The sequence below is a fragment of the Dromaius novaehollandiae genome, chromosome 6, assembly GCF_036370855.1.
Source record: "Dromaius novaehollandiae isolate bDroNov1 chromosome 6, bDroNov1.hap1, whole genome shotgun sequence".
Taxonomy (NCBI): domain Eukaryota; kingdom Metazoa; phylum Chordata; class Aves; order Casuariiformes; family Dromaiidae; genus Dromaius; species Dromaius novaehollandiae.
This window is the reverse complement of record NC_088103.1, coordinates 12,967,149-12,981,441: the sequence shown is the minus strand read 5'-3', so window position 1 is coordinate 12,981,441 and position 14,293 is coordinate 12,967,149. Positions and strand designations below refer to the sequence as shown.

The following is a 14,293-nucleotide window of genomic DNA, read 5'->3' as shown; positions in this document are numbered from 1 at the left end:
GTAGAGTCACTGGCTCATTTATGAAGTCACCATACAAGTCTGGCAACCTGAGATCAGAAGTGGAATGAATTAATTACTTAAAATCTGTTTCATCATGCTTTTTCTTGTAAGACCGTGAAAAAAAGTGGGATAGCACATAAAACAACACATTTATGTAAACAAGGTGCTATTCACACACAACCTATTGGATACATCAGACTATGAGTAGAGCAATTAATGCTAGCAGCCAAATGTTTTTTCTTTCTTCCTCCAGTTTAGAAAATTGAGGCCAATATCGTTTGTTGTTGTCAATACTAGCCTGGAGGGACACATTCAGCAGGCAGAGTAGAATATGTACTTTTCAGAAGGTAGCTAACCATAAGTTCCCAGATGTTACATCAGCTATAACAATAGTTTATAAACAGGACTAAAGCTTAATGTAGTTTTAGGATTAAAGAAAACTACTTCAAAAACATTTTATTCTAGAAACATTTTAATTTCATTTGCACATGTTAAATGAAACACAGAACATTCACAGCAAAAAATAAAGACTTCTTTTCTAACATTTCATAGTACATCGGTTTCCAAAGCTGCATTTTTCAGTTAAGGCAACCTACATTAATTATGAATCAACTCTGCATACTAGGACAGTATTTCAAAATATGTATAAACCACCATAAAATAACCACTAATACAATTACTATAGAAAAAAGTAAAATGACAGTAGAAGTAAAAATGTAAACGTTACATTACTTAAAATTGCACAATGTACCCCTACCATCCCAAGACAAACAGAATAGCTAAAGACATTAGATGCAATATATAAAGTTACTATGCTAAGTCAACAAATTGGCTGTTTGTTCAGCCAGTATTTCGAAAGTTGCAGTAAGAAGCTGTTCATGTTTTGTGAAATTGTTCAGCTAAATTGTGGATTAGCAATTGCTTATATGTCATACTTTTCTAGAAGAAGAGTTCAGGTTGACTCTTGTCTGTACTGCAAGACTGCAACCTCACTACCTAATTGATTCGAAGCAGAAATTAATGCATTCTAGTGGAGAACAAGCTTCAATTTTAAGAGTGGGCTTGCCATGTTCCTCAGAAAAGTACCTCATCACATGCATAGTTCAGCAGTAGGAGATGAACAAGAAGCACAAAGCCACCACTGTCTTCACTGTGCTACATTCAAAGTTTGAGCTGTTCATTAAAGGTGTAATATCCCTAAAGAAAGGCTATTTTTCCTGAGACTCCACAGCGAGACAGCAGCACACTGACTTGCCTGCACAAATGGGAATACAGGGTAAGGGAGCTGCAAGGACTGGGAAGAAACCACAGGCTTCTTGCTGTCTTACAAGCCTCGTTACAGCAGGAGGCTGGCTAATAGCACCTTATTCCTTTGTGACTTATTGCATATTGCTGCACTGTTTGATTACAGATGTCAATCAAATTACTTTTTTTTGATTCCTGCTATTTTGTTTGAGTCATGAAATGAAAGCGTGCTCATGACTGAGTGTAACTGATCAGATGGCTTAGTTGGTACCTTCTCTTTTAGTACCCAGAAGCAGTAGATAAAAGGTTTCCACCATGTCCCTTAAGGAATAGCCTGCATTCTAACCCTCTGGCCGTATTTTCTCCCTCAAGATTTCCCCTCACCTCCCTTATGAAAGATGAAGGTTTACAACTACCCCAGCCCCACACAGCACCGACAGACAGGCTTCAGCAGTTGCCTTGGGCCACATCCTTAAAACCAACAGCCTGGGAAATGAATCAGTGCAAAGTCTGAAGTGTCACTGTACCAACCTTCCCTAAAAGATCACACTGTGCCATAGCTGTCCTTCTCCTATGGGTACAAGCAGTTTATTAGCTGTATTCTTGTTTTGAATATTCATCCTCATAGTCAGGAAAACGTGAGGGGGAAAAAACAGATAAGAGTTCTAATCTCTGAACAAGCCTGTGTAACCATAAGAAGGGGACCAGTGTCAATAATAAAGTATTAGAATTTGTCACTATAGAGGAAAGCCAAAAAATTCCTGGTTTTTTTCTCACAGCTACATCTTCTAATTATGCTATTAAAAATTGTTCTGTTTTATTTCTAAAATTATGTTCTCTTGAGCAGACAAAAGCTGAGTACAAACGTATTCCCTAGAACTGACTTTATTGTATTGCTATGTTCAAAGTTTGCTGGTGGCCTGCGGTTTTTAATCAGTTAAACCAGGCTCTTTAACAGACAGTGCAAAAGCAATAATAAAAGGCAATACATACATAAGGAAAGAAAGATTTAATAAATATTAAAACCTGAAGTTGACTGATGCTTCTTAATAGAGATTATATAGTGCAGTTACTTAAAATAATAGAAACTAGATTCAATAGTGAAAAGCCCTTTCTGGCTGTAGGAGCCTAAATTTGGAATTATTTTAACAAATCTTAAAACAGTAATGATATTTCACAGGACTGCAAGAACAACATTGTTGTCCTTGGGATCAGGGTAATATTAGTGGCCCAGTTTGCTTGGTGGTGATTTGGGCAATACAGTGAAATGGCTGATATGAGACTAATTTAAGGACAGAAATACAATGATGTCAGTCAACACAGCTTCATGGCAAATAGGTCTTGAGTAACGGGCTGCATTTTTCTCTTTGATATAATAAGATTGCCTTGTAAAGACACATGCATTGAGGTGTTAGTCTTAAGAATCCTAAGTCACCTTGCGGAAACCAGATGGACATAACATTTTCATTAAAAATAGCAATACTAGATAAACTCAGCATGGAATGCCATGTTGGAAAGAGGCAAACTAATTTCAGAATGCAATATTAATAGGAAATCAGCAGGTATAGATGTTTGTCCTAGAATTTCTACCTTAACTTTTTTAAAGATTCAGGGGGAAAAAAAAAGAAAAAAAAAAAAGACAGACGGTCTCTTTGCTTTTCCCTACCTTCTCAGCTATGTCACTGGTCTAATAAAAACTTATCACCTCCCTCTACAAACCTTGCCTTGCATTCAATTTTAAAAATCAATGATCTGGAAGAAACTGTAAAAATCACTTGCAGTAAATTTGCAAAGGATATGCAGACAGCTGGTGTAGTAAAGAATGAGGACAGGTCACTTACACGGAGCAGTCTGGATCACTTCATACGCAGTATTTTAATGCTGGTAAAATACAGTGTGAATTTCTAAGAAAAAAGTATGATAATAAGAGGATGCTGTCTGACATGCTTGAAAGACTCTGAACAGGACTTGAGCCATAAGAGTCAGCAACCAAGGCAATGCTCCTGCAAAAAAGGGTTAATGTGATTTTGGGGGAAAAAAGTGTGTGGGGTGGTATTAAGCAGAATAAGAAGATCACATTATGATTCTATATGGTCCTGATTGGGGGGGGGGGGGGGGTCCACACTATTGACTTGTTGCATCTAATTCAGATGTCATATTTAAAAATAATACATAAGTAGAAGAATGTGAAGATTAGTCTTGAATAAAATTCACTGCAATAGGAAAGTTAAGGAATTCAGTACATCTTACCAGAGAAAAGGTTAAAAGGGACATAATCATGATTTATAACTACACACAGGCAATTAGAAAAGTTGATACTATAGAGATCAATATAAGCAATCAACGGCATAATAAGACCAAAATAACTTAAGGTGGAGCTTGAAATGCAAATAGAAAGTCAAGTGAAAAATGTACCTGGGGTCATTAACCATTGCAACAGCTTATTGAGGAGATATGGGTGAATTCTCATCACTTGAAGTCTTTAAATTAATATTAAATGCCTTCCTAAAATACGCTTGCTGCAATTCAAAACAAAGCTACTGAATTTAATAGAGAAACTGCTCGTTGAAATTCAGTGGCCTGTTGAATTTCAGAATACATCCTCATTATGTTGTCTTCTTGCCTTATATATTTATGAGATTTATTTTGAAATATAGCAAATAAATGGAGGTGATTTGTCAAGAAAAGGTCCTTTTTCTTTTCAGAGTACAGTATCATTTAAAACTAGATTTAAAGCTAAATAAACTGCAGGTACATCTTGGAAAAAAAGGCCTCCCCCCCCCGTTTGTTTTTCCTATTTCTTGTTCAGCGTTGCACAGTCCACTTAGTTGACTCTGTCTAATTTACAAAATCATGTAGTTAGTCTTCAGTTTTTCTGTTCCTATTTATAAACCATTCACAAACCATCCACTTAAGTAACAGCATGATTTGTTGCAAAAATAATTATGGTTGTTTCAGAGGGAAAAATGTAGCATGATTAAATGACGAATGAACAAGGACATTCTAAAAACCAAGGGCTCTAATCCTGCAAAGGGATTTGTAAATGCATCTCAGGCCCCATCCCGAATAGCCAGTGAACTACTGAGGGAATTCAGCAGATAATCTTTACAACTGTGCAGCCAAGAGTTTATCAGTAGACAAAAACCAAGCAAACCAACCATGCTCAAAATATCTTCCGGAGAAATGGTAAAGCTCCCAAAGCCCTTTGTACTTTAGGAAAAAAATTAATGAACTGTATGTATACAGTTGCTGACTCTCTCAACACAGGACTGAATAGCAAGGCTCTAGAGGGAGGTCTGCAAGCAGACCTTTGCTCTTGTATAAGTTCCAGTGTCTGAGAGAAACGCATCATCCAGGAAAAGGGTTGGATATTTAAGCTGTGGGTCCAGGAGAACAGACTCTTTCCTATATGCTGTAGATGCTTTGCAGCTGCCCCAGGAATGATAATAACCCATGCTTCTTGCAGAAGGAGTGAAACAGTCTGATGTAGGAATCTCCAAGTTCAGTATTTTCACCTGAAGTATCTATTCTCTGTTATTTCAGAGAGAACTAGTGGGGGGAAAAAACTGTATACCAGCAACGTGGCCATGTTGGCAAACCATTTATCTACCAGGAACAGCAGAGATGTTCCATGAAGAAGCTATGCTGCAAGAGCACCATTAGTCAGAAAAATGACATTAAGAATGAAATCCTAAAGAGGTGTTCATAGTACTATTTTTAAATATGTTTGCATCCAAAATAAATAGCAGTGACTGATTCCATTCTTTCGCAGACACAGATAATCTGTGTCCATTCAGACAGCCTATGTACCATGAAGAACCTAGTAGATTCCAAGCTAAACTGATAGAACAGTTTCAAAAAGTGACAGTTACAGAATCATTGAGAAGTGCAGAATAACTTTTCACAGTATACTATATTATGAGCAGTGATTCTCAAACAGGGATCTAAGAGATTTGGGGTGAAGTCAGCTGTGGAGCCCAAGAAAATCAGCCTTGCAAGATCTGTGCTGAATGTGTGTGAAATTCCCAGTTTAACTAGTCTGAGGAGCTGCGTATGGGAGAGGCAGGGGGATAGGCAAGAAGGCAGTGCTAGCCCTGGTGCAGGGACAGATACACTTGATTGCTGCCCATTTCTCAGGGACAGAGTACTGAACCACTGTGTTCAGCAGTAGCACTGTTACTTCAGCTAGAGATACTTCCTACTCCCATACCCCTACGCCCCTGTTACTAGTGCATTTTGATGTCAGCAGTCATGAGTACAGCTGAGACTACAGCTAGTAGTAGTACCATGGTTAAAAGAAGAAAGCTTTAGCCTCCATATTTACAAGCTATATGCTAAAATCTATTTTAATTCTTGAGAATTACAGTATAAGGCTGAGAAACTTAAAGTTCCAGGGACTCTTCCTAGCTAACTGATACATCTATGGCTGCAGCCAGGATCTAGGGTCCAGCATTACTTTGATGGATTTCTCTCTAGGGGCTGGTACCGTTTTGGTTTCAGACTCTGTCTCAGTAACCAGTGAAATGGAATTTCCGTGGTCAGTTAAACTGCTTTTTCTACAAGGACCAAGCTTGCGAGGAGCAGCAGTGGGTCTCTGTTGCATTATGGTAGATAACTCTGAATCAGAACTCTTACTGCCAGACTTCTCCCAGTTTTCTTTGCCCAGTTGCTCTGTGTTCACCTGTGCTTTTGCACTGTATGGTGATTTATCAGATGGTGGAGGTGGAGCTCTTCTTTTCTTTCCACGGCCATCATTAGGACTTACAGTCTTACTTTTTGTGCCTGGATGCAGGTTTTTCTGCACTACCATCTCATGAGACCCATCAAAGAGCGAGGCCCATAAGGAAGATGCAGACTCCTTTTGCTGGCCAAGCAGGAACTCGCTGCCACTCTCTCCAATTTTTCTTTGTATGATATCAGCTAAGCCCTTGTGTTTCACTGGAGAATCAGTGCCTGTAATTTTAAGGGACAGCTATTAAACTTAAATGCCACCAATAATTTTTCTCCTATCTATTTCATTATTGCTATTCTGAATACAGAACTGTGTTGAGTATGTCCCATGAAGCCTGGACTAGTATTAAGAGTGGAAGAAATGGAAAAGATTACATACGCTGCATAGAGAGAACTGAGGTCACGGAGTCAACTGTTTTCATGACAGCTGGCATTGAGGCAACAGGATAGGCGTGGATACTTCATTCCAAGTAGAAAGTAGAAAAAATAATGTACTGCTAGGAAAGCTACATACATATTTTAGATATTATTTTGTTGTACAGTACTTTGAACATCTCGTTTCATGGAAGGCCAGTGTCAAAATCTGACTAAATACTCTTGTGCCTCCAGCCTGCAGAGAATGGGACATCTTTACATATGTCTTTTTTTCTTTATGTGCTTTGAGACTGCCTTACCTATTTCTTTCTCATGTTGAGTTTTCCATGTATATAGCAGTAATACCTACCCCCTAAAACAGCAGCAGTATCTTTTCTGTTGCAGGCCATGCACTGGTGATTTTTAACACATTTTTAAACATACAAATACTGGGCTTTTTCCTTATGAATATTAAAAAGAATCAGGAAAAAAAATGGTATATTAAGAGCGACACGGAATGTGTGTTCTTCACTGACATGTTTAAGTATGAGCAGAATTATGCTACAACGTTTCATATTACCTTCCAAGAACTTCTGTATAGTTGATTTACTGCCTCTCTGCTCTACATTCCTAGCTCAGATAGGATTTTTTTTGACTGTTCAGTGCTCTGATGCACTGTAACGCGATGACCCACATGGCATTTTGAGCATCTTTACAACTCCAGTCTCAAGCAGCAAGCAGTCAGGCATTTATACTTGTACAGTGTTTTTCAGCCAACACTGCATCGGATCCATTAAAACAAAGTGACCTACTTTTCTAGTCTGTAAATATTATTTCTGTAATGAAACTATTAAAATAATCCCGCTGCATAGCATTTTGCTCTACAAAAGTAGAAGTCTCAAATTCATGCTAGATAGACTTTCTGAGCGTATTTTTCAGCATCATTACCAAAGACCAAACAATTAGGTAAGTTATATTAGGTAAGCCTTTATATAGCTTTAAAACCAGAAACTTAATTTCATGCAACTAGTTAAAAACATTATTGGTTGGCAGACTGGACTGTTTTATCTTGCATCCCCTGAGCTTTATACTACTCTTTCAGTGAGTGTTTATTTCTAATGACAGCTTTTTTGAATGTGTTCGGGGCTCCCTAATTACAGTTCAGATTGCAGATTTTTTGGTTCAAGCTATAAAAACACATTAATTACTGCTGCTATTACAAATGCAGATTTAAGGTGAACTCCTTGGTATGCAATTATGTTGCTGTTTCATTGTCTGAATTGCCCTTGAAAAACTGTGTTTCAGCATCAACACCAGAAGCCATCTGAATACAGACAATGTTATTTCTGTTACCCTGCAACTTGAAAAGACAAATCCCACTTACTCATATCATGATAGACGGAGGTTGCCTCTTTTGTCAGGAACAAAGGTGGTTTCCGTGGTGACATAATCTCAATTTTCATAAGTTCTTCACAACAATGTTTCCACTGGCCTGAGAGAGAACAGAGAACAATGAGTGGAACTTACACACTTTGGCTTGAAAAAAACTGAAATTGTTAGGCTGTGTTAGGAAACTATCTGCAAAGCAATGCTAACAGTAAGCATTTACTTTTTAGTAGGAATGCTCAGGAAGTACTGTGTTTTCAACTTTGAACTCTTTCCAGTTTTTAGCACAAGGGTCATAAGCTATCTTTAATTTAAGCATCCTACCAGTACTATTATACTACAAAGAGTGAATATCATAATTTGCTTTCAAATCCCCAAACTCAGTACAAATTCATCAGGAAAAAAAAAGAATTTTAAAAAAAGTCATAATTTAAGGTAAGGAAGCTTCATAAAGTTATCAGGAGACAAACTCCAATATACAGCAAGCTCAGTGTTACACAGCTGTTACAGTAAAGACACAGTTCTGTCTTTAATAGAGGATAACACATCTCTATCTTTTAGAAGACAAGGAAACCTTTTTCCATTAATAGATTTTGACCTTAAGGAAAACAAGACACGGTAAAATTGCTTTGTTCATTCCCATCACTCCAAGTTTTCTGAGTGCATTAATTTTAAGAGAATTTTAGAACCACTGAAGAAAAAAAGGCATTTAAATGCCAAGTGACCCATGTTTTTCTGCACCTAAGGAAAATGTCTCCAAAAAATCCATGGATATTTTATCTATAATGAATAAAAAGTAGTTCTTTTACCCCACTCCACAGGTAATTTAAAGAGGATGTCCTAGTTTTGCTTATTGTATTTCTTTAATTGATAGAACCTTTTCTCGTAACTCGGAGTTAAAAGAAGAAATACAAACTACAATACCCAGTTTCCACAGCCTCAGTTCACTGATTTAATTGGTGTGGCCTCTGATTAAACCCACATATTTCATGCATTGACCTGGTTCTCTTTTTCTGACCTGATGAAAATGACTATCAGGCACCAACTGTACTCTGTCAGTGATGGCATAATAACTGACAGTTGTTCTCTATTCTTAATAAACCTGAGTCAAACTACTAAAATATAGGAAAAAGACAAAGACAAATTAATCTCTCTATATAGTTCATAGAATTAATATTTGGTCATTAAGCAACATAGCACACTGCTTCAGAACCATTTCACTGTCTTAAATTAACAAATGAATTTATCTCATGTAAGAATAGTGAAGACCCCAAAGCATTTTAGCATGGGGGGGGAGGAACAAGGGATGAGTGCATCAGTTTATCTTATCTCATCTGCCATAAAGCCTCAGCTACTACTTTTAGCAGCTTCAAGCAAGCTGAGTGTACTTGCATGACTGGACTGTAGTGTGGCTAGCTGGGGGTATTCCCCTCTGGCCAGGGGTACCAGAATCCTGGCATTACCAACAGAATCAGGTAATCCCTATTGTAATTGTGACAGTTTAATTCATCCATAATGCTGCTGAGCAAGAAAATCGCACATCCATGTACCTGTTTGCAAGAGCAGACTGAACCTTCTTTTTTGCCAAGGCCCCAAATAACTCTTAAGAGGTCATGCAGGAATCCAGCATCCTCACTTTCCAGTAACGCTTCCATGCCCCAAAGTTTCACACTTCAGAATCTCACAAAACCAACACACCGCTGGTAGGACGCATAGGCAGAGACAGACTCTTCCTACTTACTGAGGAGGAAGCGATGGGGAGAGTTGAACATAAAAAAACCCTAGAACACTGCTAAAACAGACCAAGCTCATCTGAGAATAGGTGGACCTAGTTTGATTCTGGTTTCCTGCAAATCCCCAAACTGAACATGTGGCCACTGGTTTAGTCAAATATTTGCCTTCCAGTGGCTCAGATCATCACTCAATAATACCCAAAGAACATTTTTCTTCTCATGATTGCAAACAAAGGATTATGAGGCAATTCCAATTGAAATTGTTCAAAGTTTCCTTTGATGTTACATAACATCCCACACTTGAAGGGCACGTTGCCAGAACTGCTTGCTTACTTACTCAGATCATAAAAGTGCTGCCAGAAAGCCTCCATCCACTTACGAAGTTCTTCCCTACTGTCAGTAGCAAAAAGTTGAGTCACAGCTTCTCCAGACACAGGGTTGATAACAGAAAAATTATTAGTTCTTTTCTTGGAGTCCTTATCCACAGCTCGAATTCTCGTTTCCTAAGAATGACAACAAGCTGTGGTAATGAGTTACTGCTTCAGCTCTACATTCATATCACCTTAGGCCCAGCAACAGCATAAATGGAGGTATCATTTGGCTGTTTATCTAATCCAGGTTAATTTCCAAAAAACAACCCACACCCCTGAAGTCAGAATTAAAAATTAACTAATATATGAAAAATAAGGGAACAGAACAGAGTTACTGCACTATAGTTATACATTATAGACTGTACATTTTACGGTTCCTCTTCCCTTGCCTTCACTAGTGCACCTCACAGAGTTCATCTTTCTTCAGAATAGTTCGGCAAGTAATCTAAAATAACAGCAAGCAGCTCCTTTTCTCTGAAATCTTAATCTGGTCAACCACATTTTTATAGCTATTACTAGGTCCCCTACCATACTTCTGTGAGCCATTGTTTGTTTTCTCAGATATATTCTAAACTTTTTTACATTCATTTCAGTCAATTGGCATTTTGCTAATACTGCAATGACTGGAATTTTTAAAAAGAAACTTATCTTGTCCACATGTAAAGGAGCATTTGTAGTAGTTACCCATAAAGGTCTACCAGAATGAATTCCCAACATGAAAATAACACTTTGCTGTAATAGCAAAAAGACTATTTTTTATTTCAAAATAAACATTTTGGTTTTGTCTTATTTAGAGAGAGATGTATAGAAACGTATATATATGACAAGTATACCATAAGTAAATCAAATTTTTTCAGGTAAAGTGAAGAAGGACCTAGAATTATGTAGCAGCACTGCTACAGCCAAGGGTGTCCCTTCTGTTCAGGTACATGGTTCAGCTGATTTTATCATCTAGACTGGATCCAGTGGTATTTTTATAATATCTAGTTTCTCCATTATGGAATTACTACAATACAAAATAACACTACAATACAAAATTATCCCTAATTGAATGAAAAAAAATATTTTGTGTAAGATACTGAAAGATTTTAGTAAAAGTTTTATAAAACACAACTGAAAAATTTTCCAGAACAAAGCTAAATAACACTATTGCTTGTTACAACACTGACAGTGAAGTGAAAATAAGGTAATTAACAGAACTTTATCTACAAAAGTAAAAGCAGAGCCCCTTAAAATATCTTTGCAACTGCATTTCAGACTGACTGAGCAAGCAGTGGGCTGTCACAACACTGCTCTTAAAGGAGAGTTTTGGGAACGTGCAGGGGAGCACCATGCTCCCAGCTGCCCCGCGCTCTGCACGGGGAGCAGCCCAGCGCCCGGACGGGCAGCCGGGGAGCCCCCGAGGCTACGCTACAGCCGGGATTGCGGTGGAGTATTTCCTGCCTGGAGGGACAGGGAATCTGACTCAAGGGAGGCCTCCAGGCGTGCCTCAAAATGCAGTGGAGACATACCGACCATGTTCCTTTTTACACAACTCAATTCCACCAAATGTCAAACATCTGCTGCAAATGTCAAATATACACCTACAGAAATTAAGTTTACACATTGGATCCCATGGGGATAAGCCTAGTTCTGATACTCAGAAAAACAAAAATTATTTTACAGAACATTCCCCAGATTTTAAATGCATTACTGAAGTAACCGCTTGAAATACTAACAGCTGCTTGTAGCATATCTGATGGATATGCTCATTTAAATTCTTCTGTCTAAAAATAGGATATGAAGTAATTCATCCATAAGTGCTCTATATCCCATTAACTCAGGTAACCATAGATACCAGCAAAAAATTAAATCAAATAGATTAACATTTGACAGGTAAGAACTTCAAGCATACTATACACAGAAGTTTATGTAATGATGTTTGCTGCAGGTTTTACCCCACAAATACGTTACTATTCAAAGGAGATAAATTCTCAAGCAACAATCTATACCTGACCCTTGAATATTTAAGAAGTGATACAAGATACCATTACAGTAATGGGGTGATGAATTTACCAAGCTTAGGTGAATTACACTACAGGCCCAGTTTCATTAAAGCTAAAGCGTCTTAAGCTACCATGTTATAATAGTGTCTAACCTTCCACAGTCTTACAGAGAACTGAACCAACTCTGCTACAGCTATTGCAAAGACCAGGACAGTCAGTTGACTGCAGTTTTCTCTACTGTTTAATCTTGAAGAACTGAAGTGACTCCTTTTGGGAGGCTGAAGGCGGTGTTACGTCCTATATGCAAAAAGATTTTTTTTTTTTTTTTTGAAAGTGGGGAAAGCACAAAAGGGGAAACGACAGATTTTTTTCATATAATATAAATAGGAACCTTCCTCTCTACCTTTGCCCTCACATCAAAAATTCTCTTTGCCTGACAGCACTCTTCTGGAAAGGTCATCTGTTAAGCAGAGTTAACAGGGAAAAAAAGGGAATCTTTCTGTTCCTGAGGTTCAGCACTTTCCTGCTAAGCCAATCCTGACAAACTGAGGAGTAGTGTGTTTATAAAGATCGTTTCAAGACATCAAAACAAATTATACTTCTTCAGACAAATACTGAATAGCCTAAAATCCAGTTCTGTGCATCCATTTTAAGATTAAACAAACCAAATAATGTATAACAAACTTCATTTATGATTTTACTACTAAAAATAAACCAAGAAATAAAACAGCATTGGAAACAAAACATAATCTGTTCATGTGCTGGTTTTTGCTGTAATGTCAACAATTTCCATGGGATTTGTTTTAAGCAAGTAGGGAAATACGGTTAAATTTAAAATTATGTCTTTCAAACATTTAATACATAAAACTGAATCCACAGATTAGCTGTGGACATTTCCTCCTTTCATCTGCATTGTTTTGTGAACTTGTATTAATGTAACATCCATGTAGCAACTGGATGGTAAGTATAATGTGGTAAGTATAATCTGGAAGAACAATATTAGGATTGCTATGTCATTTTCGGTGTAATGCAACAGCTAAAATCCAGGAGAGGGAGACGGCGTTATGTGAGCAGCCAGCATTCTGCGGAGCACCAGGGAGCCATAAAGCATAGTTTCATAACCACTCAATTTAAGCATTTGTGTTACAAGGTCCACCATGTGGGATGTGGATATATCTGCTTCCCCTGCCCAAATCCACAATCTCTTTCAAGCAATTGCAGAACTAAATTGAACAATGTGACAGGAGATACTAGAGATATTTGGAAGCATTTAACTAATCTGTGCTTTTCCAACATATTTTCACATGTGTGAAGGCTTGCCTAAGCCAGCTAGTGGGAAAAAGACCTTACTACACAGAGCATGAGTATAATCAGAGCTGTGCTCGGTTCACCAGTGGTGGAGTTCCCTGACACACACACTGAACGGAAGGAGACTGGGGAGGAGAAAGCAGAGGAGGCACCTGATAATAGTTGATGTGGAGTAAATTCACAGGAACGAGCCCCTGCGAAGCGGGGTCCGACAGAGATGTATTTACAGGCGTGTGCCTGTGTCACTGCCCATGCTCCCTCGTGACCGCGCGCTGCACACAGGCTCAAAGCAGTCAGCAGTCCCTGGTGAGCATGAGTAGGCTGCCGCAATTCAGCGCCCGGCCCTTTGGACATGCAAAGCGTCGTCTCTGAAAGGCTGTTACCTAAGAGTACCTCATAGTCCCACCACCCTTTTTTTTTTTTTTAATCAAACCGATATATTTGATGACTCATCACAAGCAAAGGAATTTTCCCTGGCATGGGGATGACTTCATTTTTCATAGAGGCAGCTCTTTTCACTGCTTGTGTGTCCCCTTTCTGCAGCAAAGTCCTGGATCTCCTGTCCCACCCTGCACTGTCTCATACCTGGATCAATCTGTTTTGGCCATGGCACGCTCACCTCTGCTCCAGGCTCATACTGACTGGAGCCCACCCCTATGTTACCAAGCTGGGGTAGACAAGATTGTCTCTCTTCTATTCCAGACAAGGCTCACTTTCACGTAGCAATCATAATTTCCTGTGATTCTTTGTGAATCCTTGTAAAGATCCTGGGTGCAGTACTCCCTTTAGTGAAATGGTATCTACTACCATCTGCATAGGGAACAGCTAAGTTCACACACCTACGCAGTAGTCAGAAAGTATGGATGGGAAGGAGCAACTCTGCCCTTCCCAGGGCTGGCCTCAGGGCCTAGGCAAACGGGGAGTTTTCATGAACACAGCAGAAATCAAGATACTGTAACAGGACTTCCAGTAAGACATCGACTACTTGCCCATCCTATGAGGAAACAAACCAAATATTTTAGGACTACTACTGTTAAAGCACCAGTACTTGTCTGAATACGGTGCAGGGCCCTCAGGGAGATTGGCTCATAACATGAACCACTAGCACACGCACCAATTGCTAAACTATCGTGTGCAGGCAAGGCCTTTATTACCCATTTCAAATCAAAGAAAATCTAAA

At 38.6% G+C, this 14,293-nt stretch overlaps 1 protein-coding gene across 3 annotated transcripts in view; it reads right to left on the bottom strand.

The window, feature by feature from the left end:
- Positions 1-454: 454 nt before the first annotated feature.
- Positions 455-14,293, bottom strand: part of RTKN2 (rhotekin 2) — a 36,683-nt gene continuing 22,844 nt past the window's right edge. For all 3 annotated transcript variants that reach the window (XM_026122387.2, XM_026122408.2, XM_064513697.1), the window contains 3 exons: positions 9,787-9,952; positions 7,715-7,822; positions 455-6,198 (listed from right to left, as the gene is read on the bottom strand). In XM_026122387.2, the coding sequence (XP_025978172.2) occupies positions 5,666-6,198; positions 7,715-7,822; positions 9,787-9,952 (807 nt within the window). In that variant the 3' untranslated portion in view covers positions 455-5,665. The remainder of the gene's footprint in view (positions 6,199-7,714; positions 7,823-9,786; positions 9,953-14,293) is intronic.